This window comes from Dermochelys coriacea, chromosome 14 (genome assembly GCF_009764565.3).
Source record: "Dermochelys coriacea isolate rDerCor1 chromosome 14, rDerCor1.pri.v4, whole genome shotgun sequence".
NCBI lineage: Eukaryota > Metazoa > Chordata > Testudines > Dermochelyidae > Dermochelys > Dermochelys coriacea.
This window is the reverse complement of record NC_050081.1, coordinates 37,327,939-37,353,856: the sequence shown is the minus strand read 5'-3', so window position 1 is coordinate 37,353,856 and position 25,918 is coordinate 37,327,939. Positions and strand designations below refer to the sequence as shown.

General features: G+C 46.1%; 1 protein-coding gene across 1 annotated transcript; it reads left to right on the top strand.

Annotated features, from left to right (window-relative positions):
- Positions 1–12,890: 12,890 nt before the first annotated feature.
- On the top strand, positions 12,891–25,918 carry LOC119842440 (killer cell lectin-like receptor subfamily F member 1). The gene is made up of 7 exons (XM_038370550.2): positions 12,891–13,459; positions 13,697–14,075; positions 16,140–16,238; positions 19,056–19,226; positions 23,040–23,194; positions 23,845–23,957; positions 24,886–25,918. Exons 2-7 carry the CDS (start codon positions 13,991–13,993, stop codon positions 25,007–25,009), a joined length of 747 nt encoding a protein of 248 aa, XP_038226478.1. The 5' UTR covers positions 12,891–13,459; positions 13,697–13,990; the 3' UTR covers positions 25,010–25,918.

Genomic DNA, 25,918 nt, shown 5'->3' with positions numbered 1-25,918 from the left:
AGAAACCTTCGTCTAATTTCAAGTCTAAACTTCCTGGTGGCCAGTTTATACCCATTTGTTCTTGTGTCCACATTGGTGCTGAGCTGAAATAATTCCTCTCCCTCTCCTGTATTCATGCCTCTGATATATTAATAGAGAGCAATCATATCTCCCCTCAACCTTCTTTTAGTTAGGCTAAACAAGCCAAGCTCCTTAAGTTTCCTTTCATAAGACAAGTTTTCCATTCCTCGGATCATCCTAGTAGCCCTTCTCTGTACCTGCTCCAGTTTGAATTCATCCTTTTTAAACATGGGAGACCAGAACTGCACACAGTATTCTAGGTGAGGTCTCACCAGTGCCTTGTATAATGGTACTAAAACCTCCTTATGCCTACTGGAAATGCCTCTCCTGATGCATCCCAAAACCACATTAGCTCTCTTCACAGCCATATCACATTGGCAGCTCATAGTCATCCTATGATCAACCAATACTCCAAGGTCCTTCTCCTCCTCTGTTACTTCTAATTGATGCGTCCCCAACTTATAACTAAAATTCTTGTTATTAATCCCTAAATGCATAACCTTACACTTCTCACTATTAAATTTCATATTATTACTATTACTCCAGTTTACAAGGTCATCCAGATCCTCCTGTATAATATCCCGATCCTTCTCCGAATTGGCAATACCTCCCAGCTTTGTATCATCTGCAAACTTTATTAGCACACTCCCACTTTTTGTGCCAAGGTCAGTAATAAAAAGATTAAATAAGATTGGTCCCAAAACCGATCCCTGAGGAACTCCACTGGTAACGTCCCTCCAACCTGACAGTTCGCCTTTCAGTAGGACCCGTTGCAGTCTCCCCTTTAACCAATTCCTTATCCACCTTTTGATGTTCATATTGATCCCCATCTTCTCCAATTTAACTAATAATTCCCTCTGTGGCACGGTATCAAATGCCTTACTGAAATCTAGGTAAATTAGATCCACTGCATTTCCTTTATCTAAAAAATCTGTTACTTTTTCAAAAAAGGAGATTAGGTTGGTTTGGCACGATCTACCTTTTGTAAAACCATGTTGTATTTTGTCCCATTTACCATTGACTTCAATGTCCTTAACTAATTTCTCCTTCAAAATTTTTTTCCAGGACCTTGCATACTACAGATGTCAAACTAACTGGCCTGTAGTTACCCGGATCACTTTTTTTTCCTTTCTTAAAAATAGGAACTATATTAGCAATTCTCCAATCATTCGGTACTACTCCTGAGTTTACAGATTCATTAAAAATTCTTGCTAATGGGCTTGCAATTTCAGGTGCCAATTCCTTTAATATTCTTGGATGAAGATTATCTGGGCCCCCCGATTTAGTCCCATTAAGCTGTTTCAGTTTCGCTTCTACCTCAGATATGGTAATATCTACCTCCATATCCTCATTCCCATTTGTCTTGTTTCAAATTGTATCAAAAAAATGAAACAATTTCACCAAAACATTCAAATAAACCAATTTATTGATTGATTTTTCTCAAAATCGTTTCTTTTTTGACCAGCCCCATTTGTGGCTCTTACCTATTTCTGAGGTTGTGGTGCCACTGTGTGGCTGTTTCATGTCACTGACTGTCAATTACAGCCCCTCCCTTCGATCACACCTGCCAGTCTGAGTCTTGTGCATTGCCAGGAGCCCATGCACTGAGCTGGGTTAGAGTTCTTTGTTACAAGCAGTGATCGTGCAAACAGCCGCGGCGTCTCCCAGCTCCCCTGTGATGTGAAAGCTCTAGGCTATCTCCCTCGGGGGTGTCTCCGCTAGACAGCCTTGTGCAGTCTACATTAACGGTCACAGATTTATCCTATGCCATGTGGTTGTAGCCATGTTGGTCCCAGGATATTAGAGAGACCCGCAGAAGTGTGAGGTCATGCTGTGTGTCATGCTCTACCAAATGGCACCTTCCATGTGGCAGAAGTGCTGATATGCCATTCTACTGTGATCCGGCCCCACAACAGCACAACGGACGGTGCCTCTGTCCCAAGTGGCCTGGCCCTTTCATAATGTGAGGCCCCTATGGAGCTAAGGACCAGTCCCTCGGATTGGACTGGGGGGTCTCTTCAGCAAATGCTGCTTAAACAGTGTCCAGCTGGGCTTCCAGGAACTGCACAACCTCAGTGACGGCATGCTGAGATTGCAAGCGAAACATCCTCCCCATGAGGCTCTCCTTAACAGACCAAAACCAGTGACTTCTCATCCTGTGGTTGGTTTTATTGCTACCTCTTTTGATCCAAGAGGTTCACCACTATCCAGGGCCTTGTTGGATTGTTTCCATTAGCAGGAGAAATTTATGCTATAAGTCAAGTATTTCTTTGCTGCAATCCTGTTTATTCACAAAGAATGTACAACGTTCTGTTTCCCTGAATGCAGCAGGAATCAAAGAGGAGGTTCCCTGCTTACAATTTGAAGCTTCTTTCCAGTCAGCACTCTGCCCAAAAAGAAGCTCTCTCTCTTGGCCTCCTCTCAGGGCTATGCTACCTGTGCTCTGATTTTCTGCTCCTGTCTGCTTCTTCCCCACACACAGCCCCTGCATATGCAATCAACCCTTGAGAAAACCCCTCCATCCACATAGCTCTGCTTTTGCTTAGCCTTGCAGGTGGCCAAGTCCCTTGGGTGGTAGCTTCTATTGTTTCAGCTATCTTAGTCCATAAAGGAGCTTAATTGCTTCTTACATTTTTCCTGAATGAAGAGTAGCTAGCCCATCAGGACAGGGAAAATTCTGCAGCTGTACCATCTTGTCAATCTCAAACATAGCAATAGATTGGGTCTTGATCATTAGATGCACAGACGGCTAAATCCCGTGAACTGTCCCTCAACATCTGAAGTTTGGTGCAAATGGAAGAACAAAGGTCCAATATCTTCATAGAAGCACGAATAGTAAACTCTCTTGTCTTTGCCCTGCACCGCTTTCAGTATAATATCGCTGCATCCACCGGACACTCTGTCTGAGGACATCTATACTTTGATCAGCTGGTGTGGAGACATCTCCCACGCTAACACATTAAAATAGAAGCAGAGGCACAAGGAGTTAGCTGCCCTGAGTATGAGTGTGTCCAAGTCCCTAGGTATGTACTTGGGGCGGCTAGCCTGTCCCGCGGCTCATGTCTTTGTGGCTTGGTACATTAATTTAGATGAACTCTAATAGGCTCAAAGAGCCAACAGTGTTAAAATGATCCTGTCATTCTCCATCATTAAACAGTGTTAAACAAGAGCCAGGGTTTGGTATACAGAGCAAGGGTGTCAGAACAGGGTCGGGGAGGGGAGGCAGCAGGCCATGGTCCCATGACTTTTTACCTGCCTTAAGGATGAGTGATGAGAGGAGGGGGGCCTGAAGGGGAAGAGGCAGTGTGGGGCAGGGCCTCCAGGGGAAGGGGCGGAGCAGGGGTGGGGCCACAATTTGGGTGCTGTTGGCCCCCCTTCTAGGGAGCTTCCAGAGCTTCTGATACACAGACTTCAGCCTGCTACGTACCATGGCAAACACACCATGAAAACTTCATTTAACCTTTTATTAAAGATACAGAAAAGAAAAGAATAATTAAAGCATTTGAAATGTAAAGTATGAAGTCAGGTTTTCATTTAGAACAACATCTCCTGTTCCCCTTTCCTTTAGCTGGAAAAAGTCTTTAGAAGGAAAACACCAGCCTTTAAGATGGTATCAAGGTGTCCTTTTGGGGAAAAGAGAAGGAGTTATGTGAGATGGGCTGGCGCTGGTGGTGTCACTGCAGCTGCTGTTGTTAAAGCCCGATCCTGTTGCATAGAAGACAAAAGAAGACAAATAGACACACGATGGGGTGATGAGAACAGCAAAGATTGAAAATGCAGCTGCTGTCTCTGATGTTGACTCTCACTTGCAACCTGGAGGCTGAAGAAATGCAGGCCCAGCGCACAATCTGATCAGCCTCTCTGAGACCTGGCAAACTCGTACCAGCATCGGGCTGGTTAGGGCGTTGCTTTTAACCTGCCTCTTTATGGTCACAGGCTTACAGCCGTGCTGTAAATTATACAGTCTAGCCCTGCTAAGCCAGGCTCTTATTAAAGAGAAAGCAGCAGAAAAGGGATAGGAAAGGAAAGAAAAAAGTAAGGCAGGGAATGGACACACAGGGGCAGAAGGGGAAGACCAAGTCTTGTATCCCAGGTGGTATTCAGGATTTAGCCAGAGCTGGTGGAGGTGGTGATGTCCTCTGGCTTCCTCTCTCTGGCCCGGTCCGGGGAAACCATCTCTCCAGGGCTGGAGCACCCATGGAAAAAAATTAGTGGGTGCTTAGCACCTACTGGCAGCCAGCTTCCCTCTTTCCCCCCAGTGCCTCCTACCCACCGGTGGCCCCACTGATCAACTCCTCCCCCCGCCCCTCAGTGCCTCCTGACCACCATGATCATCTGTTTTGTGGCATGCAGGAGGCGCTGAGGGGGGAGGGGGAGGAGCGGTGACGGGGCGCGCTCGGGGGAGGGGGTAGAACTGGATGGGAAGAGACAGGGTGGGGGGATAGGGGTTTGGGGAAGGGGTGGAGTGGGGGCAGGGGGCGGGGAAGGAAGAGGAGCGGTGGGGGCTTGGAGGAAGGGGTGGAGTGAGGGCAGGACCTGAGGCAGAGCAGGCGCTGAGCACCCCCCGGGGAAAGAAAGGAGCCGGCTCCTGTGTCTGGGGTCCCAGAAGATCATGGGAGTGGTAGCCGCGATGGCGAAGCTCGCTCCTTCCCCGTCTTTCAGTTGCCCAGCGTCACAATGGCGCCTCTGCTAATTTTCATCCTCCTCCAAAGTCTCTTTCCGACAACCCCGGACGGGAGCGGTGCGCGGAATAGCCCAGCCTCTCGGTATTTGGTCCACCAATTAGGCCTGATTTCCAACACACCAAACACACTTGATTTCCAGGCCCACCCTTTTCTTGTTCATTAGGCGTAATCTGAACTCACTCCTTGAATTATATCAGGAGGACTTTTGTTTGGACTAATTTAGCCTTTCTGTTTCCCTTGCTTACCTTTACCCATCACTTGTCGTTATAGGTTATTGTGACATTTTATAAACTTTTTACAGCTGAGGACAAATTAGTCTAAATGTGTGGAGCCCAGTTATTACAACAGGCTCCATTTCTACTTTTAAGTGTGCTAGCTCAATCGGCGCTAGCTCAGGTACGTCTACTTGAACTGGATTTACACGTCCGGCCGGAGTGTAAATCCAGAGAGATTTCCACTCCTCTTCCTGAGTGGAACAAAAAGCAGAACGTTCCTGCCCTGCTACTATAAATACCATGAAGTGGGTTTAAATTCGTCCTTCGGGCAGTGGGCCCCAAATTTTTCAGGGTCGTGCCTCACCTTACCCCTGTCTGTGCCCCTCCCCTGAGCGGGGCCGCCCACAGAGCTCACAAGAGCTCCTCAAAGAATCTGGCTGAAACCACACAGGAAGCTCAGATGAAGGACACACAGGTAGGGCAACAGAAAGAGAGAGAGCTACCACTGTTAAACCGGACCTCTCAGCTCTGTAAAACAAGGGAAAGTTGTTTTATGTGAAGCGGAAAAATGACTCAAAAGATTGACTGCAGGACAAAAAATACCCTAAAACCAATGCTTAATTTGTGCCAGGGCTGAGCCCCGGCACCTCTAGACTTGGCAGTTCATAGCCCTGGCGTCTCTGGGCTTGCTGCAGTTATGGATGTCAAAAAATTGCACGAGCCCCGGCACCTCTTCCATTACAAATTTAGCCCTGCCTCAAACTTTATTAAGTGGGTGGAATTTTCAAGAAGCACCTAAGTGACTTAGGAATAGAGCTGGGTGAATAACGGAGTTTTTGGTTCTGGGGCAGTTCCAAATAATAATAATTAATAATTAAAACAATTGTTTTGACTGTGAGCTATTTTAAGGGTTTTTTAAAAATTTCTTTCAGCGTTATAAAAATAATTTTAAACAAAAAGTCATTTCAAATCAAAACGATTCATTTAAAAACCGTCAAAACAAAACGTTTTCAGATTTGGGTGAGGTGGGCATGGACTGAAATAATTTGGCGAATTTGACATGAATTCATGATATGTTTCCGTCAAACCTGAATCTGCATTTTTTTCTCCAAAACAAGTTTCACTTGAAAAATTTTGCCTAGCTCTACCTAGGAGCACAAGTCCTACTGAAAATCCATGGGACTGGCAGCACCTATGTGACTTTACACTCGTCTGAAAAATGCACCTTATCTGGCTGTGATTTTCAAAAGTGACTAGTGCTTTTTGAGAGCCCAACCTGTGACACCTTAAAGGGGCCAGAGCACCCGCCTTCTAAAAATCAGGCCCCTTTAAAGTATTTCAAATTGGCGACCTGCAATCACTAGTCACGTTTGAAGATCTCAGCCTAGATCTAAATGATGCAGTGGGCTTGTCTACACAGTGCGGCAATGCACGCTACCAGGGGGTGATTTCTACAACGCACTAACATCTTGCACACTAACTGGTCTGTGCAGGCATGGCTGGTGTGCATTAAAGGTTTCCTAGTGCACTTTAATATAGTCAGCATGATGTTAAAACACACTAAGGAAACTTTAGGGTGTACCAGCAGGGCCTACATGGACTAGTTAGCATGTAACACATTAATGGGTTTCAGAAATCACACTCTTGTACATGTGCATTATCCCCCTGTGTAGACAAGCCCTGAAAGCAACTTCCCTTTATCTTCCAGTTCTGCTGCCTGTCTTTAATCGAAGCAAACGCTGCCAGCTGAGAGTCTGGACTCCTGCTTTGGGCTAGATGAAAATGGGAATTTTATTAACGAATTGTAACCAATCTCCTGAGATTGTTTTAGTGTCTGACTCATGATTTTTGGACGTTTGAGGTTGGCAGTACTGAGTCAGACCTCCTGGCGAATAACACCTCACTCTTCTCTAGTGCCTTGCAGCAGTAGAGCTCAAAGTACTTTACAAAAGAGGGCAGTATCCTTATTTTAGAGATGAGGAAACTGAGACACAGAGAAGCGTGACGTGCCCAAGGTTACCCAGCAGGCCAGTGGCAGAGCAGGGAATGGAACCCAGGTCTCCTGAGGCCCAGTCCTGTGCTTGACCCACTAGGCTCCACTGCCAGAGAATTATTATTATTATTTATTATTTTGCATTATCGTAGAGGCATGTTCCAGGACACTGTTGCATTAAACTCTGTACAAATGAAGGGTAAAAAGATAGTCCCTGCCCCCAAAAAGCTGACAATCCAAGTCTAAGCCATCTGTCTTGGATGGAATAGACACAACAAATCCTGCATCTTTCTTGGCAGGAGGTTAGACTAGCTCAGTGATTCTCAACTGGAGGTACACTTACCTCTGTACACAGAGGTCTTCCAGGGTGTACATCAACTCACCTAGCTATTTGCCTAGTTTTACAACAGGCTACATAAAAAGCACTAGCAAAGTCCGTACAAACTAAGATTTCATACCACGACTTGTTTATACTGCTCTATAGACTACACACTGAAATGTCAGTACAATATTTATATTCCAATTGATTTATTTTATCATTCTATGATAAAAATGAGAAAGGCAGCAATTTTTCACTAATAGAGGCTGTGACACCTTTCTGTATTTTTTTGTCTGATTTGGTAAACAAGTTGTTTTTAAGTGAGGTGCAACTTCGGGTACACAAGACAAATCAGCCTCCGGAAAGGGGCACAATAATCAGGGAAGGTTGAGAGCCGCTGGACTAGATGACCCTTGGGGGACCCCAAGTCCTCCTTTTCTTTTTAGACAATATTAGTTAGAATGACAGGAAGCAGTATCAGCAGTAACACACCCACGGCTTCCTGCATTGCACCCATATTCAAATGCTGTTACAATCTACAGGATGCCTGTAGTGCTAATACTAAGACTGCCCACATACCACAGGGCTTATTGATCAAAGGGAATTTCCTACTCCAACCTGCAGCTCAGTCCCTTAATGATAATGCTTCAAAACTATAAGGCTATCCACGTAGGAGCAAAGAAATCAGGCCTTGCCAATAGGCTGGGGGCTCTAACCTGGGACTCTGAAAAAGTTCTGGCGGGGTCTCGGTGGATAATCAGCTGAACATGAGCTCCCAATGTGACACTGTGATGTCTGGATGCGTAAACAGGGGAATCGTGAGTAGGAATAGAAAATGGTTTTAACTCTGGATTCAGCACTTGTGCCATTGCTGCTGGACTCCTGTGTCCAGTGCTGGTGCCCACAACTCACGAAGGGCGTTGATACCTTGCAGAGTGGTCAGAGGAGGGCCACAAGAATGATTAAAGGATTAGAAAACCTGCGGGAGAGTGATAGAGAGACAAGGTGGGTGAGCTGGTATTTTTTTATTGGAACAAATTCTGCTGGGGGAAGAGACAAGTTTTTGAGGCACCCTGAGTTCTTCTTCAGGGCTAGGAAAGGTTCTCCCAGTGTCATTGCAAAATGCAGAGTGCAACAGATTAAGAACATAAGAGCGGCCATAATAGGTCAAACCAAAGATCCATCTAGCCCAGCATCCTGTCTTCTGACAGTGTCCCATGCCAGGTGCTTCAGAGGGAATGAACAGAACAGTTAATGATCAAGTGATCCAGCCCCTGTCGCTCATTCCCAGCTTCGGGCAAAAAGAAGCTAGTGACACTTCAGAGCATGGTTTTGCCTCCCTCCCCATCCTGGCTAATAGCCATTGATGAACCTATCCTCCATGAATTTATTTAGTTCCTTTTTAAACCCTGTTATGGTCTTGGTCTTTACAACATCCTCTGGCAAGGAATTCCACAGGTTGATTGTGAATTATGTAAAGAAATACTTCCTTTTGTTTGTTTTAAGCCTGCTGCCTATTAATTTCATTTGGTGATCCCTAGTTCTTGTGTTATGAGAAGGAGTATATTAAGCTTCCTTATTTACTTTCTCCACCAGTCATGATTTTATAGACCTCTATCATATCCTCTCTTAGTCATCTCTTTTCCAAACTGAAAAGTCCCAGTCTTATTAATCTCCCCTCATATGGAAGCTGTTCCATACCCTAATCATTTTTGTTGCCTTTTTCTGAACCTTTTCCAGTTCCAATATAATTTTTTGAAGATGGAGCAACCAAATCTGCAAGCAGTATTCAAGATGTAGGCGTACCATGGATTTATATAGAGGTAATATGATATTTTCTGTCTTATTCTCTATCTCTTTCCTAATGATTCCCAACATTCTGTTCGCTTTTTTGACTGCCACTGCACATTGAGTGGATGTTTTCAGAGAACTATCCACAATGACTCCAAGATCTCTTTCTTTAGTGGTAACAGCTAATTTAGACCCCATCATTTCTTATGTATGGTTGAGATTATGTTTCCCAATGGGCATTACTTTGCATTTATCATCATTGAATTTCAGCTGCCATTCTGTTGTCAATAAGTAGCATAACTAGTTAGCATACATTGAAAGGGACCATTCAAGGTGAAATGGCCCATTAACACCTCTTCAGTCACAGGACAAAAAAGGCAGTTGCGGGGTTAGTGGGTTACCAATTGTTGTAATAAGCCATAAATCCACTGTCTCTATTCAGTCCAGGATTTTTAGTGTCTAGGCTAGGTCTACACTACATTCGGATCAACGCGCCAGTGATCGATGCACCGGGGGTTGATTTAGCAGGTCTAATGAAGACCTGCCAAATCAACCTCAAATCACTCTACAATTGATCCCAGTACTCCACCACGAATGAGAAGAGTAAGGTAAGTAAACAGGAGAGTGTCTCCTGTCGACCCAGTGTGGTGTAGACACCACAGTAAGTCAACCTAAGCTACGTCAACTCCAGCTACCTTATTCACATAGTTGGAGTGGCATAACTTAGGTCAACTTACTGCGGTAGTGTAGACTTAGCCTAGCAGAGTAATGAATTTAAGCTTCCAGGCTCATTTTTTTTTTGAAGGTTTTGTGCAGGATTCCTTTGGGGAGGAGCACTGAGAGGTCAGATATGGAGTGATCACTCTGTGAAAAGTGTTCATCCATAGATGATGGGGTGTTTTTGTTTTTTATCATTTTCCTGTGTGAGTTCATTGGACAGCACAGAGATTGTCTGGATTCGTCCACATAGTTGCAACTGGGTCATATCATTATAGTGATAGATTCAAGGAGTCCAATCTATTTAGCTTAACAAATAGAAGATTGTGAGTATCTACCTGGGGAAAAATATTTGATAATGGACTTTTCAATCTTGCAGGCAAAGAGATCTAACAAGGTCCAGTGGTTGGAAGTTGAAGCTAGATAAATTTAGACTGAAAATAAGGTGCAAGATATTTAATAGTGAGTGTAATTAATCATTGGAACAATTTACCAAGCGCTGTGGTGGATTCTCCATCACTAGCAATTTTTAAATCAAGATTGGATGTTTTCTAAGGGCTTGGCACTACAGGCTATGTCAGTATTACTTATGTTGTTCAGGGATGTGAATAAGCCACCTCCCTCCCCATCCCCAAACAACATAAATTACTCCAACCTAAGCGCCAGTGTATGACAGCGCTTCTCCCACCGACATAGCAACTGCCTTTCGCAGAGGTGGTTTTATTATGCCAACGGGAGAGCTCTCTCCTGTCAGCATAGATACAGCTGCACCACTGTAGCACTTCTAGTGTAGTCTAGTCCTAAAAGACCTGCTCTAGTTCAGATCAAAATGATTTTGGGGAAATTCTATGGTGTTTGCTATACCAGAGGTATAGATGATCACAGTGGTCCCTTCTGGCTTTGAAATGTATGAATTATGGGGAAGTACAGGTCTCACGAGGCACTGCAGCGACATTTGGGACTTTTAAATATTTTGAAAGGTTTCAGAGTAGCAGCCGTGTTAGTCTGTATTCGCAAAAAGAAAAGGAGTACTTGTGGCACCTTAGAGACTAACAAATTTATTAGAGCATAAGCTTTCGTGAGCTACAGCTCACTTCATCGGATGCATTTGGTGGAAAGTGAGCTGTAGCTCACGAAAGCTTATGCTCAAATAAATTTGTTAGTCTCTAAGGTGCCACAAGTCCTCCTTTTCTTTTTGCAAATACAGACTAACACGGCTGCTACTCTGAAACCTGCATAGAAACAGGCCTTGAAGCAGAGTAGTTGAGTCTGTTCTAAAAATACTGCCTGCTTTTAGCACTAGGGAAATGACTAGTATGGAGGCACATCGCCAGGCCGAAGACACAAGAACAGACTCAGTCCCTTCTCACTGTACTATCTGAGCCTCTCACATAGACTGATGATAATCCTTAGCTCCTAGCTAGCACTTTTCATCCATAGAGCACCAAGCGCTTCACAAAGGAATGCCAGTGTTATTATCCCTATTTTACAGATGGGGAAACTGAATCACAGAGCGGTGCCCAAGGTCACCTAGCTGACAGAACTGAGGCCTCCTAAGTCCCTCTCCAGTAGCCACCAGGCCACACTGTCTCTCAACAGGAGGACCAGTCTACAGAAGGGAAACTGAGGCACAAAGGTTGGTGGGGGGGTTTCTAATGCTGCCAAAGTCAACCCATGGAACTCCTTGCCACAGGATGTTATGAAGGCCAAGACTATAACAAGTTCAAAAAAGAACTAGATAAGTTCATGGAGGATAAGCCCATCAATGGACAGGGATGATGTCCCTAGCTTCTGTTTGCCAGAAGCTGGAAATGGATGACGGGATGGATCACTTGAGGATTCCCTGTTCTGTTCATTCCCTCTGGGGCACCTGGCATTGGCCACAGTCGGCAGACAGGATACTGGGCTAGATGGACCTTTGGTCTGACGCAGTATGGCCATTCTTATGTTCTTAAAAGGAAACAGCCCACTTTAAGTGTCTCACCCAAGGGCACAAAGAGAGCCTGTGGCAGAGGTGGGTACCTCGATCCCTTGCGTCCTGGATCAGCGCCTTTCCTCCCATGGAAAGCAGAATGAGTTCTGGCTGATAAGAAAAAGAATCAGGGCTGCTGATGGCACAGTTCGTGTTGGCCAGTGACTGGCAGTGCTGCCTCTGAAAGAATCTGCATTTTATTCTTAAAATGTTCATGTGAGTGAATTCACTCAGGGGCTGATTAGAGCCAAGCCTGGGGAGTTGGCAGATGCTAGCTTCTCCCATACAAATGTCACTTTGCCATGCCCATCAATCCCAATACACAGGCCCCCCGATGTCTCAGCCTTGGGTCATCTCACCCACATTTCTGCCAAGGCACCTCAGTCCAGTACTGCCACTGGGAGAGCTGGTAACGCCATTCATGTTCTGCACGTAGTTTTCTTTCCCAGGGAGTTACCTACCCCTGTGGGGTGAATGTGGTCTGCACGGATTAATGAGCTTGCCCTGAGCCCCAGAGTTCTTCTTGTTCCAGGACACTCCCAATTCTGGGGCACCCCCTTCCCAAGCACGCTTGTCCCAAACTGGGGCTCCCCTGCAGGCTGGAAACGGAACAGCAGCTCATCAATGAGTCTGGAGTCTTCTTTGCTCTCTCTCCTTCCTGCCTTTCCTCCCTTCTTGTCTTTTCTTGCTCATTTCATCCATCCTCCCCTCTTCCCGAAAGCCGTGGAGGGGTATCCAGCAGCAGATGGGTGCAGGCAGGTCCAGTAGCTGAGCAGAGAAGGGGTTTGCCAAGGCCTGTAGCTGTGAACATAAGCAGCTCCCACAGCCGGCTGCCTTTGGGACCACTGAGTTAGCAGGGAGGGGAGTGGCCCCGAATATACCTTCTCCCGTATGCCTGGGGCATGGTGGCCAAACCCCGTCACCAGGTTGCCTCATTCTAAGCCCTCCTAATAGCTCACTGGGCTGTCAGCTGCGTAAGCAACGACCTTCACACATATACTGAGCAACCGTGGGAACCTGTTAGTGTTACCCTCATCCTTCCTCTCGCCTGAGCCCGTGGGCGACCCTCGCTCGGTGTCTCACAGTTGAGCGTACATGGCCAGTGCTGGCAGGCAGGGGCACAGCTCGTTTCTGGGGAGTGCCAAGTGCCAGGGGCTTGGGGAAAAAATGAAATAACAATCGTTCTCTCCACAGGACGGGCCCAGTCGTTGGCCTCTTCACTTCCAAGCCACACTTTGACCCAGCGGGCAGCGGAGCGGTGGCTGGGTTGGGTGTAATGAAAACTTAACTTAAACTTCCACCCCTGCTGTTTTGGGTGGCCATCGAGTCAGCCATCATGATGCTGACATGAGCGGGGACAGCTGCAGGGCCCTCGGGGGCGTATAAAGGTGAGAAGGATCCCTCAAAACTCAGCCCCCGCTGCTTGTGGGAACCTGGTGACTTAACACCTGGTTCTACACGGCTGTGACTCACGCTCAAGTTCACCTCGCTACAGCAGAGCACCCGCCCCGGCGAAGGGGGATTCACGCCCAGCGTCCATCAAGCGCGCCAGTTGTGTAGACACGGGAGCATCAATGCATGGGCCTGGCCATCCCAAACCCCTTGGGAAAGAAAGGGCAACGTGTCTGGATTCAAGATGGCCAACTCCAGCAGGAAACCGCCACTGAATCTTTGAACGCTTTATTGTCATGGCCATTTTGAAGGCAGGTTTCAGAGTAGCAGCCATGTTAGTCTGTATTTGCAAAAAAGAAAAGGAGTACTTGTGGCACTTTAGAGACTAACAAATTTATTTGAGCATAAGCTTTCGTGAGCTACAGCTCACTTCATCGGATGCATTTGGTGGAAAATACAGAGCCTCTCGAAAATTAGCTCACGAAAGCTTATGCTCAAATAAATTTGTTAGTCTCTAAGGTGCAACAAGTACTCCTTTTATTTTGAAGGCAGAATATCTCGTGTCGGGGGCTCGCTGCCCAACTGGACAGCTTTCTGTTAGCACCCCAGAGGTACTAGTACTGCCTCTGCCTCTGGTGTCAGTTGCTCTTGGGTAAGGATGTGAGACCTGCTAATGAAGGAAATCCCCAATGCAGAGATAGGAAGGAAATTCACCAGCCCCTGACAGATGCTACTTCTTGATTTTGGAGGCTTCGCTCGCCTTGGATTGCACGTATATCTCAGCGGCTGTCCTTCCTTCCATACAGCATCCCTTGCTGGGTGCTGCCTTCTTTTGCTGTCTGGACCATGACTGAGGAAATTATCTACGCTGATATAAATGTTCTAGAAGACACATCCCACACCAGCCAACCCTCTGCCCCTAAGCACCACGGTAAGTGTATTCAATTTTATTCTCCCCCTATTTGTCCTAAGTTCGGGATTCTGCTTTCCACACATGTGTTTATGAAAGTTTAGCCAGCAGAGTTCAGAGAGCAATTTTCTAGCTACCAGGTGCTGCTCATTGCCATAGGAAAAGCTTGTCCTGGTATCTGCCATTCTTTGGCATAACACAGAACACTAGGTTTCTCTTTATAGCCACATGAGTGTATAAGTATTACTGGACTCTTTGCAGCTGGGAACATCATTTACACTCTCATGCCAAGGCAGTAAAATGTAATCGCTTTTATACATCTTCCGGAGGATTTCAGTAAGTTATATTGATACACCAGCTGGGGATCAGGCCCGCTGACTCCCATGGAGCTCTGGCTGGTTTACATTAGCTGGGAGTGAGCAAAGAAGGAAAGGGCAAGTTCAGGGTGGCAATTGAGCACAAACACCCTGGGAGACTCAGTGAGCAGAATTTGATTATTGAATTTGGAGGGAGGAGCCAAGTTCCTGATGTTGGTGAGCCCAGTGTAAACCCGGTGACCCCACTGCAGTCCTCGGACTCAGGCCCAGGTTCTAATCTCACTTCTCGTTCTGAATTCAGTGAGTGCAACTCAGATCCAAATCAGGAGCCAGCGCAAGGTGATGCAGGGCGAGCGCGGCAGAGACAGGCTTTGGGGCTGCAAATAAAACTAGCTAGGGAGTCCAACGGGCTGGGATGGATGGAAGTTGTGTAGAAGGGTAGAAAGACCAGAAGGACAAAGTGAGGTTATCCTAGTGGCTGCCATTAGATGTATTCACATCTGAACCGGCTGCCGAGAAATGACTCTCTTCCCTTTTACCAGCAAGTGAAACGTCACTGGATTTAGAAACTGTTTAGTTCTCTCAGCAAAAAGGCTCAAAGAAAATCCAGAGCGTGTTAATTGTAGGGCAATGGGCCAAATTCCCTGTTGGTGCAGGGAATTCTAAAGTGTCTCTCTCCCTGCCAGCTAAGCCTGTTGCCTGTGTGTGTGCGTGTGTGCGTGTGCATTCACCCCTTCGCACCAGTGGGGGAGGATGTTTTTGCAGCTGCCACCTGTTCCTGCAGCAGAATTTCCATCAGGGTTCACACCACCAGAAACTGACAAAAACTCACAACGAATTTAGCCCGATGATTGTGTAGGAGGCTCAGCCCGAGGAGTACCTATCATCCTTGCCAGAGCAGATCTCACCTCTGAACCAAGTTGTTATGTTCAGCATCACCAGCGATCGCAAGTCAAGCAGGCACATAGCGAAGAGAAGGACACGAGGAGTCTGAACAGATGCTGAAGGGTTCTGCTTCATGGCCCAGCACTGAAAGCATGGACTAAGCCAACAAGCAGGAATGCTGAGCACAAGACAGGAGCAGTATGTTTAGATACAATTCAAATCTGGCCCATGAACTGCAATGGATTATATGTCTGTTTGGTAGATAGCACCAAATCACTCTAGTGCTGGTGGCTTTTCTCCTGGGCTGACTGGACAGGACTGCGGTGGGGACAGGAAGATTAAAACCCCTGCTGAAATCTGACCCACTTTTCCAATAGTTTCACATTGCTCTGGAAATACCAGTCGAACACTCGGGCCAGCTGGTCAATGGGGGGCTCCTAAGAATAGCATATCCCTGTCTGACGGCTTTACAACTGGCTCCAGCAGCACATTGCCTTTAATGTCAGGAGTATGTCTACACTGCAAAGAAATGCCCGTGGCACTGAGTGTCCAGACCAACTGATTCGGGCTGCAAGTCTAAAAATTGCAGTGTAGACGTCCAGGTTTGGACTGTACCCCAGGCTCTGAAATCCTGTGAGGGTCTCAGAGCCTGGGATCCAGCCAGAGCATCTACACTGCTATTTTTGATCCCATAGCCCAAGCCCCAAGAGCCCGAGTCAATCGATCCAGGCTCTGAGATTTGGCACTGCGTGTTTTTGTGTGCAGTGTAGACATCCCCCGAGTGGCCAGAGAGACAGAAAGCCAGATAAGCACATCTGCCTCTTTATTTAACATGTTCTTAAGTAGTTACAGAAAGTGCTTCACTAAATATTGCATCTCACAGATCTCCAGGGATTTTCACACTGGCGCGGGTTCGTTCTGTGGATTGCTTTGGCTGGCAACGTGATCCTGGCTACAGTGGTAATTGCACTGGGCATGCAGGGTGAGTAGCTCAAGACCTGCTATCCATTGGAACAGGTCCCTTGTGACTGCAGCTGGCTGGGAAATTTTCAATGGATCAGCTTTCCATTGGAAAATGCAGTTGCATCAGAACGAACGAGTTTTGGGGGAATGTGTCAATGTCAATAAAATTGTCACCAGAAAACTATCCAAACAAATCTTTAAATTTTCTCATTGAGTTTCAATAATGTTGAAAGGTTTTGTTTTGATGAGGTAAACATGTTTCAGTTTGACTTATTTGGTTTCAGTAACAGGTTTCAGAGTAGCAGCCGTGTTAGTCTGTTTTCGCAAAAAAGAAAAGGACTACTTGTGGCACCTTAGAGACTAACAAATTTATTTGAGCATAAGCTTTCATGAACTGGACCGTATGCATCCGATGAAGTGAGCTGTAGCTCACGAAAGCTTATGCTTAAATAAATTTGTTAGTCTCTAAGGTGCCACAAGTACTCCTTTTCTTTTTTGCTTTCAGTAAGGTCAAAATGTTTCATTTCGATAAGGTAAAATGTTTCGTTTTGATTTTCCCATTTTTATTCATTTTGTTTCTACATTTATAGTCTATAAAAAGCTAAATGTTAATGATATATTTATATTTCCGAATCTTACACATTTAACATCATATTGAATACGATATGAAAATGTTTTGACTTGTCATAACAAAATACCTTTTTACCTTATCACAGTGAAACCTTTTGACATTATCGAAACAACCGTTTCTGAACAGAATTTTTTTTTCAGAGTTTCCATTTTGCGGGAAATGTCAAAATTTCGACTTTTCATTTCAATTCAGAATGGAAACAAATTTCTAAATGTTGGAAACGGAGAATCCGTTTGCCGATTAACTCTTCAGTGATGTAGCCCCAATTCTCCTGTCCCGGCACGGTTCCCTTGAGGTTTTGCTCCACTTGTCAGTATATGACTGAACGCTTCATCACGGCCAGGGCAAAGTGTTACAAGAACAAGGTCCAGACTGAGTTTGGTTCCTGAAACTCAGGTCATCCAGTTGGGGGGAAATTTGATCTTTGTCAGATATTGTTGCCCCTTTGGTTCGAATGGTTCACTGCTGTTCATGGCCTTGCAGGGCTGTTGCTATTAGGAGAAACCAATATGAGTCAGGTCTGTTCTCGTGTCAGCTTGTTTATTTACAAAAAATGTGTATAAAGACCTGTTTCTCTGACCACAGGAGAAACAAACAGCAGCAGGAAGTCTCCTTGCTCAGAAATCCCCAAGCCTGCCTCTCCACTGAGCTCTGTGCCCAAGAATTTCTGTCCCTGTGATTCCTCTCAGGGGTCATGCTCACAACTGCTTTCCCTTGGCTTCCACCCCATCCCCAATACACAGAGGCTACCATAGGTGCTGACTTCTGCTGGCACCGGTGGTTACCCGACCCCCCTCTGCCCATGGGCCTGCCCCAACTCCTCGCCCCACCCCCCTTCTGCAAAGTCCCCGCCCCAACTCTGCCCCCTCCCTGCCCCTATTCCAATCCCTTCCCCAAATCCCGGCTCCCGCCCCGCCTCTTCCCGGCCTCCTCCTCTTAGTGTGCCACATTCCCGCTCTTCCCCCCTCCCTTCTGGAACTTGTTATGCCGCAAAACAGCTGTTTTGCGGCGGCTAGCACTGGGAGGAGAGGCGGGGACACAGCGCGCTCAGGAGAGGAGGCGGAGGCGGAGCTGAGGTGAGGCGGGGGGGCAGGAAGCTTGACTACCCATGGGTGCAGAGCACCCACCAGTTTTTCCCCGTGGATGCTCCAGCCCTGGAGCACCCATGGAGTCGGTGCCTATGGAGGCTACAACCGATAACCTAGCTCCTGCGTTTCCAATCAGGAAACCTCTCCGCCCGCCTGGCTTAGCTCTGATTTCCCACGTGGCCTGTTGCAGTGGGTGGTAACCTCTGCTGCCTGCAGCTGTCTCTGCCATATAAGGGGGCTTAATTGCTCCTTTTGTTGAGCCTGAAGGAAGTTGCTTGCCTCCCACAGGCTTTCATTAGGCCAGTGATTGTCCTTGGGTCAAACACCCCCTGGATGAGAACTTTCAACATCACGATATAAAGGAAAACATGAAATGGATTAGAATATTCATCATGAACATAGCTCTTCCCTCCTTCCTGCTGCACTCCGTCACCTCTGTCCCTACCGGGGTCAACGGATGCTCCTTGGTGATTTTTCACGTCATCACATTCTCACTGTTCAGATCCCTAAATAGTGATGATCATTCCAATTCCTTACCCCTTTGCCGGGCGCTGGCAGATTTCAGGGTCTGGCAGGTCAGTTTCCTGTCTGGAGGAGAAATTGGTAATGTAGATCCCAGGGTATTTCCTAGTGCAATTTGTTTATTTACTAGATAGATAGATAGGGAGGGAGGGAGGGTGTGCGTGGGAGTAGATAGATAGATAGATAGATTAGATAGGGAGGGTGTGCGTGGGGATAGATAGATAGATATTCTGGTTCCTGGTCATAAACTGCTCCCTCACAATGCCCCCTTGCAGAAGCCCCAGTGCCAGTCACCAAGAAGCAGGTATCCTCTTTGTCTCTTGCACTCTCAACCTATTCCTTTTTCCTGCCTCAGCCCTGGGGAAACCCCCATAGTCCAAGCCACTCACCTAGGACTGCATGGTCTGGACGGGTGCCCTGGCCATTAGCCCTCTTTAGGGGCACCTGCTGTGCAGCACAAGGGACCTCGGGAAAGTCCTGGGACCCCAGGGGCCCCTGGGAGCTCGTACATCAGTGACCATTAAAGTGCACAACCCAAGCTCCTGCAGCCATAACAGCAAGAGTAATGACCACTCACCTGGCTGTTGCTTGGAAGTTTTCCAGGGCCGCTCCACGCAGACGGACACTGGCGCAGTCTCATCGGTCCCCAAGAGCAGCAGTGTCGCTCAGAGAAACTCCCCCGGCACAGAATGCAACAGGAGCCTGGAGGACTTGGTGTCTCGCCTGAAGCAGAGTCTGTGTCACTCAGCCCAGAGCCCCTCAGCAGGTAACTGCGACTCGCTGTGGCTCTGAGCCCCTTGGCATGTTCCATGCACCATGCAGGTAGAGAGGGGCCTGTTTGAAGGAGGCAGGCTATGGGCAGGCCAGCCTGCTAGCCTCTTTCCTCCTCCCATCCCAGTTCTCAGGGAGCCATGGAGATTTTTCTCTCACTCAGCGAGGCCAGAGGGGAGGCACTGTGGATGCGGGAGGCAAGAAGGGGATCTTCTCCCATCTTTCCTCCAAGGATAACAAATATGCTAAGGGCTGTTATAAAGACGATGGGGATCAATTGTTCTCCATGGCCACTGAAGGCAGGACAAGAAGTAACGGGCTTAATCTGCAGCAAGAGAGATTCAGGTTAGATATTAGGAAAAACTTTCTAACTCTGAGGGTAATTGAGCTCTGGAACAGGTTCCTAGGGAAGCTGTGGAATCTCCATCACTGGAGGTGTTTAAGATCAGGCTGGACAAACACCTGTCAGAGATGATCTAGGTTTACTTGGTCGTACTCAGCGCAGGAGACTGGACTTTACGACCTCTCAAGGTCCCGTCCAGCCCGACATTTCTATGAGTGTCTGAGAAGTGATGCTGCTGAGAGAGAGTCTCTTTCCTCCAACCCCAGGCCAGGAGAAGATGAGCTTGGGGCAACTTTCCCCATCCACACCACCAGGAGGGAGGCCAGAGGTGGGCCAGGGAGGTGGAGCAGAAACATGGATATTAACATCTGGCACCAGATCCCAGCAGAGAAAGCACTGGCCAGGGTAGGAGACATGGTCATTTCTGACCTGCCCCATCCAAGTGGGCTCCGAGGAAGGAAATTTCTTTCTAAGCTTCCCCAGTCCTAGCAGTGGCTGGAGGTAGGGCAGACACTGGGTGCCTGAATTCATAGTCTGGTGGCCTCAGGGGAAGGGGGGAAGTGCTGGCTATGGACAGACAAGCAAATACTTTTGTGATCTAACTTGGACAATGTTTGCTGGCCAACTAGCACTGCTGGTCAGATGCCTCTCAGTGAGGATTGTGGGGCACAGTGACCAGTCAGGGCAATTCTTGGGGTGAGCAGGATTGCTGAGCGAATAATTGATTTTTCGTTTCAGGGGCTGAACCAAGAAAACGGGCTAAGGGGGGGCAGGAGGGAGAAAAAATAAACAACAGTTCAAACCAAAACTGCATTTTTTGGAAGATTTTCAATGTATTGGAAAAAAAATGAAAAAGCTTCATTTTGTCAACCTAAAACTAATTTATTTTTTATTTTTCAGGAGTATTTTGCCCTTTTAAAATTTATTTATTTTTATAATAGCCAAACTGGGAGTTGAAATACTGTTTCAAAATGAGAGGTCGAAATGACGCATTTTGATATGGCTGAAATGAAACATTTTGTCTTTTTCCAGAAAACAAACAACGTGGGGGCCAAAACAATTTATGGAATTCCATCCAAAACTGTGAACAGCTTGAGTGCAAAAAAAAAAAAAAGCATAATTTGGCAAATTTACTATTTACTGAAATTTTTTCCCTCCCCAGCTCTAGTGAGCAAGACAGGTTGTTCTACGATACTAGTATAATGAACTCCAAGAAAGACTGTATTTAGTGAGCGTAAAGATTTCATCAGGGTACCCAGTATCCATCCACCCAAAGGCACAGTCACGTTGCCTACAGCACTGTCAGTAACACACTCCAGTGGTCTCTAAGGCCTTCACTCCCACCTCCAACAGATACCAGAAAGCACTAGGCATCCCGGCTTCACCCAACCCTCACACGGAAACCTGAGCAGTGACCTCAGACGCTCTCTTGTAACAACGAGAGCAGCATGTCTGCCTGTCACAGCCCCTGGTTTGGGAAGCAAGTGGATCCGCTTTGTCGGGGCTGAGGGTGTCATTCAGGTTTTGCTTCGGCCTGCGAGAGGAGCGGAGATCAGGGGCAGTGTGGAGGCAGCCGGGTATGGCTGAGGCTGAGTGTGTAGGGCTAGTTGTGGCTGAAGCCTGGGGCTGAGGATGCCCGGGTGGTTCTGGGTGACAGTCGAGGGTGCAGCGATAGTGACAGTGGGTGACGCTGAGTGAGGACCCTAGGGCTAGATCCACAAAGGGACTTAGATGATTAACTGCCACTGAGGAGCCTAAGTCCAACATTTCAATATTGCTGGGATCCTCAATACCCACTCCCTGCTGCCACTGAACCCTGTAGGTGTCTAGCGTAAAGGACAGCTGGGGTTGCACAGAGCAGGATTTTGGCTGGTAGCGCATCTCTCTTACGCCCACTTACAGCCCTCTGCCAGGAGGTGGGAAATCCAGGTTTGAATGCTGCCTGATCTGGAACTGGGGATTGCACCCAGCTCTCCCAGCTGAGTGCCCCAAACCCTGGGCTGTTGAGTCTTGTAGGGGAAATCTATCCTGTTGAAACTGTTCCACTTTGTGTCATAATTAAACAATGAAACAGTTTGACAGTGAGATCAAAGTGTCTCCTCTTTGCCATGCAATTAAAAGAGTTTGACACAAAGTGCCAGACTGTTTCATTACAACACAAACCGGAGACCTGTTGATTTAGAAAAGAAAAGACAACCAGATGTTTCAAGCATAGATTTGTAGATTCCAAGGCCAGAAGGGACCACTTTTATCCTCTAGTCCAGCAGTTCTCAAACTGGGGGTCAGAACCCTGAAGTGATCGCGACCCCATTGTAATGGGGTCACCAGGGCTGGTGTTAGATTTGCTGGTGCCCAGGGCCAAAGCCCAAACCCAAGCCCCACTGCCTGGGGCTGAAGCCTAAGGATTTCAGCCCTGGGTGATAGGTCTCAGGCTTTGACTTTGGTCCCCCCTCCCGGGGCAGTGAGGCTGGGGAGGGCTCAGGCTTCAGTCCCCCCTCTTGGGGTTGTATAGTAATATTTGTTGTCAGAAGGGGGTCGCAGTGCAATGAAGCTTGAGAACCCCTGAGCTAATCTGACCCCCTGTATGACACAGGCCAGAGAACTGCCCAAAATAATTCCTAGAGCAGATATTTCAGAAAAACATCCCATCTTGATTTTAAAATTGTCAGTGATGGAGAATCCACCACGACCCTTGGTAAATGGTTCCAATGGTTAATTACCCTCACTGGTAAAAATTTACACCTTATTTCTAATCTGAATTTGTCTAGCTTCAACTTCCAGGCATTGGATCACGTTATACTTCTCTGCTAGTAGTCCATTATGAAATATTTGTTTCCCACATAGATAATTACAGACTGTGATCATGTCACCCCTTAACCTTCTCTTTGTTAAGCTAAGTAGCTCTAGCTCTTTGAGTCTATCACTGTGCAAAAGGTTTTCTAATCCTTAGATCATTCTCGTGGCTCTTCTCTGAACCCTCTGCAGTTTATCAACATTGTTTTTGATCAGCACAAAGTAGCAGCTGCCCTTAAGGAATTATAAAATTAAATCACAGACTCTTTCAACTTATTATGACATGTCATGAAACAATGTAAAGAATTATACCAATCATATAAAAATAAGAATCCATAAAATGAAATTCAAAGTGAAATTTTGAAATGTTCGGAACTGAACATTTTCCACAATAAAAAAACTTGTTATTCTGGAACTTCTTTTTCTGTGAGAATATGTGTCGAAATTGACATGGTTTCATGAGAACATTTTGTTGAAACAGCTTTTCTACTGAAAAAGGGTTTTGAGGAAAATGTTCTGACCAGCTCTCATAGTTAAACATTGAGAAAGTCTCTGAATGGGATCACCGATAGTGCCTAACTCAATGGGATTTGTACCCTCTCTGAGACGTTGTAAGCATGTTCCCTGGGGCTAACAATCATTAATGTTCTGTCTCGCCACATCTCTCTCCAGACGGCTCCGGCTGTAAACTCTGCCCCATGGACTGGCTGTCGAACAGGGGAAAGTGTTACTGGTTTTCCAAAGACAGCAAAACCTGGAATGAGAGCCATGCTGACTGCTCAGCGAAGAGCTCTCAAAAGCTAGTGATCCAGGACTGGGAGGAGATGGTAAAGTAAAATAGAGGGGGCTAGACTTCTGCTGGAGTGGGTCACTGGTTACATGGTCCCAGATGTGCCAGAGGTGAAGGGGATTTCTTCCTAAGGATGCTAATGCAGCATTACAGCTGGCATAGCTCCCACATGCTTTGCTCCCCATCAATGGGGGGATTGGAGAACCAGGAGAGCCCCATCCCCATCTGTCCCCACTGCCTCCGCTTATTCCTCCTCCTGTCTCAAGCTGATGCATGCTCCTTCCCCATCAGGATCCAAGCATAGGGAACAGCAAGGCGGGAGGCAGAGAGGTATATTAACCACTCTGGGTGTGATTTTCAGAAGCTCAAAAGGGAGTTTGGAGCATCAGTCCCTGTCAATGGGGTGACAAGTGACTGTCACTGTTACTTCTGCTCCTAATTGCCCTAGACACTTGGCACTCCCACCCTGTGTCATCTAGCCCTGAGCCCCGTTTACATGAGCGCTCCCACTGGTGCTGCTACACAGATGGTAGAAATGATGGGACATAACAACAGAAGAACTTCTAATGTAGATGAGGCCTAAATACTTAAGCGCTTGTTTTGAGAACAGTCTGTTAAGTTTGCTGGCTGAAGCAAAGAATCCTAGAACTCTAGCAGGTTGTACACACCCTTTGTCTTCACCCCCAGGAGTTCATACAGAACATCACACAGGGTCTATATCATGTCTGGCTTGGGCTCCATGTTATATCTCCAGAGAAGAAGTGGACCTGGGTGGACAGCTCCATGTTAGACCAAACTCTGTGAGTGTTGCCCAGTGGTTGCTATTTTATTTTTTTTAAAAGCATATGTAATGGCACCCTCTCGTTTAGTTATTCATAGGCCTTGAGCACATGTAGCCATGTATCTAAACAAACCAAACTGCACGATTGCTTCGGCGACAGGGCCAACTCTATGAGTGCAGAGACTCTAGCAACTACAACAGTGAATGTTTGTCAGTGACCAGTAAATTCACTGAAAAAAATAATGTATTTTTCGGGACAATGAAACTATTTGTGAAGTCAACACAAATTAGCAAATAGTTTTGACTGTCAATTCCCCCCCCCCCCCCAAAATGTTTAAAGGGTTTGCTTGACTGTTTGAAATGCAGTGTTGCAACTTTTCATTTTGAAATGATGCTTTGTTTCAAAATTTAGCAATGTGTATTAAAAAAATGTAAAAGTTCCCAAAACAAAACAAAGAATATATCTATCTATCTCTCACTTCATTTCATTTAATGTAGGGATGTTTTTCAACTTGTAATGATATTTTTTCCTGTTCAGTTTTTCATTCCAGAAAGAAAAACCTAGAGGGGAAAAATCAGTTTTGGTTTGAACCAAATACATTTTTTATTTTTATTTTATTTTTCAGTTCAGCTCCCAAACTGAAAAAAAAAAAAAAATCAGTGATTTGCTTAACTCTAGTAGCAGCCTCATAAACCTCTATCTGTGGTGTAGGCACTAGATAGGGACAAAGAGAGACCCAGTGTTAGCATGGATTACACAGAGCTCATGAAAGAATTCAAACTGCCCTTTGGATTAGAATGAAGACCCAACTACTTTAGATTCCTTTCATTTAATCTAAGCACATAAGGACAAATTTGTCCCTGATGTAATCAACTCCATTGATTTCAGTAGAGTTACAGAGGGTCTGAATTTGGCTCATTTACTTCCTTTCTTCTCTGTTTTACAGGTTCCCAGTAATGGGTCCTGCTGACGTGAACAGCTGTGGGGTGATAAAAGGGAATCGGATTCACTCTGAAACCTGCAGTGCTGAATTCAAATGGATTTGCCAGAAAGAAGCCATGCAGCTATAAACAGTGGCATTAGAGACACTCATTCCTGTAACAGACCAGTACACTGCCTTGGGTTTCAGTCTTCGGGCCAGACTTCCAGGACTGGATGTGCCTGCGGAGACATGTACGTGCATCCTCAAACCAGCTATTTGTATCTTCAGCTCAGGTAAATGCGTGTGCAAAGCAGGCCCAAGGCGCATCTCATGGACATAAACACTGCGACACTGACTCTGGTCCAGCAAGAACACCCCTCTTCCTCCCACTGTATCCCCTTCCACCATCATTGATTCCCTGGCTCCACCCCTTCCTCCTTCACCCCCACTGCCTCTTCTACTTTATGCCTCTTACGCCCGGTACTTTAATTCCCTTGTTCTCCACCTAGCTCAGTGGGAGGGACACTTTCACATCCTTGTTCTCCTGGATCTGGGCTCTCTGCCATCTCATCAACTCTCCTGGGTCTTCTCCTGCTTTTCTGACTATCCTTCCTTCAGCATCTCCTTGACAACCTTGAAACCTTTTCGACCCAATGTTTTTCAAATCAGGTGTTTCATGAAAGCTGACAATGGCTCTTGAACAGTTTCAGTTTCGACGAGTTGGCATTTTCTGACAAAAAAAAAAAAAGAATCAGAACATTGCTAACCACAACTACACATTTCTCATATTTTTGGGAATTTTTAATCATTTGTGATTTCTAACCACCTCTCTTCATTTCCCATTTTTAATAAATTATCATTTTATAGAGTTTATAATCTTTCATTTTCAGAATAAGGATATTTTAATGTTTTTGGCAGTTTAGTCACATGGTGGATTTTTATTTAATTTCATATTTTTTTAAAAATTTGTTTACAAAAGGAAAGCAATAAACAAATGCTCAAGGGAAAATTTGCTAAAAATAGTGGTAAAATTTTAAAAAGAAATTTTAAATGAAAA

Excerpts from the sequence above, each read along its gene's own strand:
- LOC119842440 (XM_038370550.2), top strand. The coding sequence starts at position 13,991 with ATGACTGAGGAAATTATCTACGCTGATATAAATGTTCTAGAAGACACA. Across the intron at positions 16,239-19,055 it reads AATTGCACTGGGCATGCAGG|TTTTCCAGGGCCGCTCCACG; the intron begins GTGAGTAGCTCA and ends GTTGCTTGGAAG. Across the intron at positions 23,195-23,844 it reads TCCAGGACTGGGAGGAGATG|GAGTTCATACAGAACATCAC; the intron begins GTAAAGTAAAAT and ends CTTCACCCCCAG.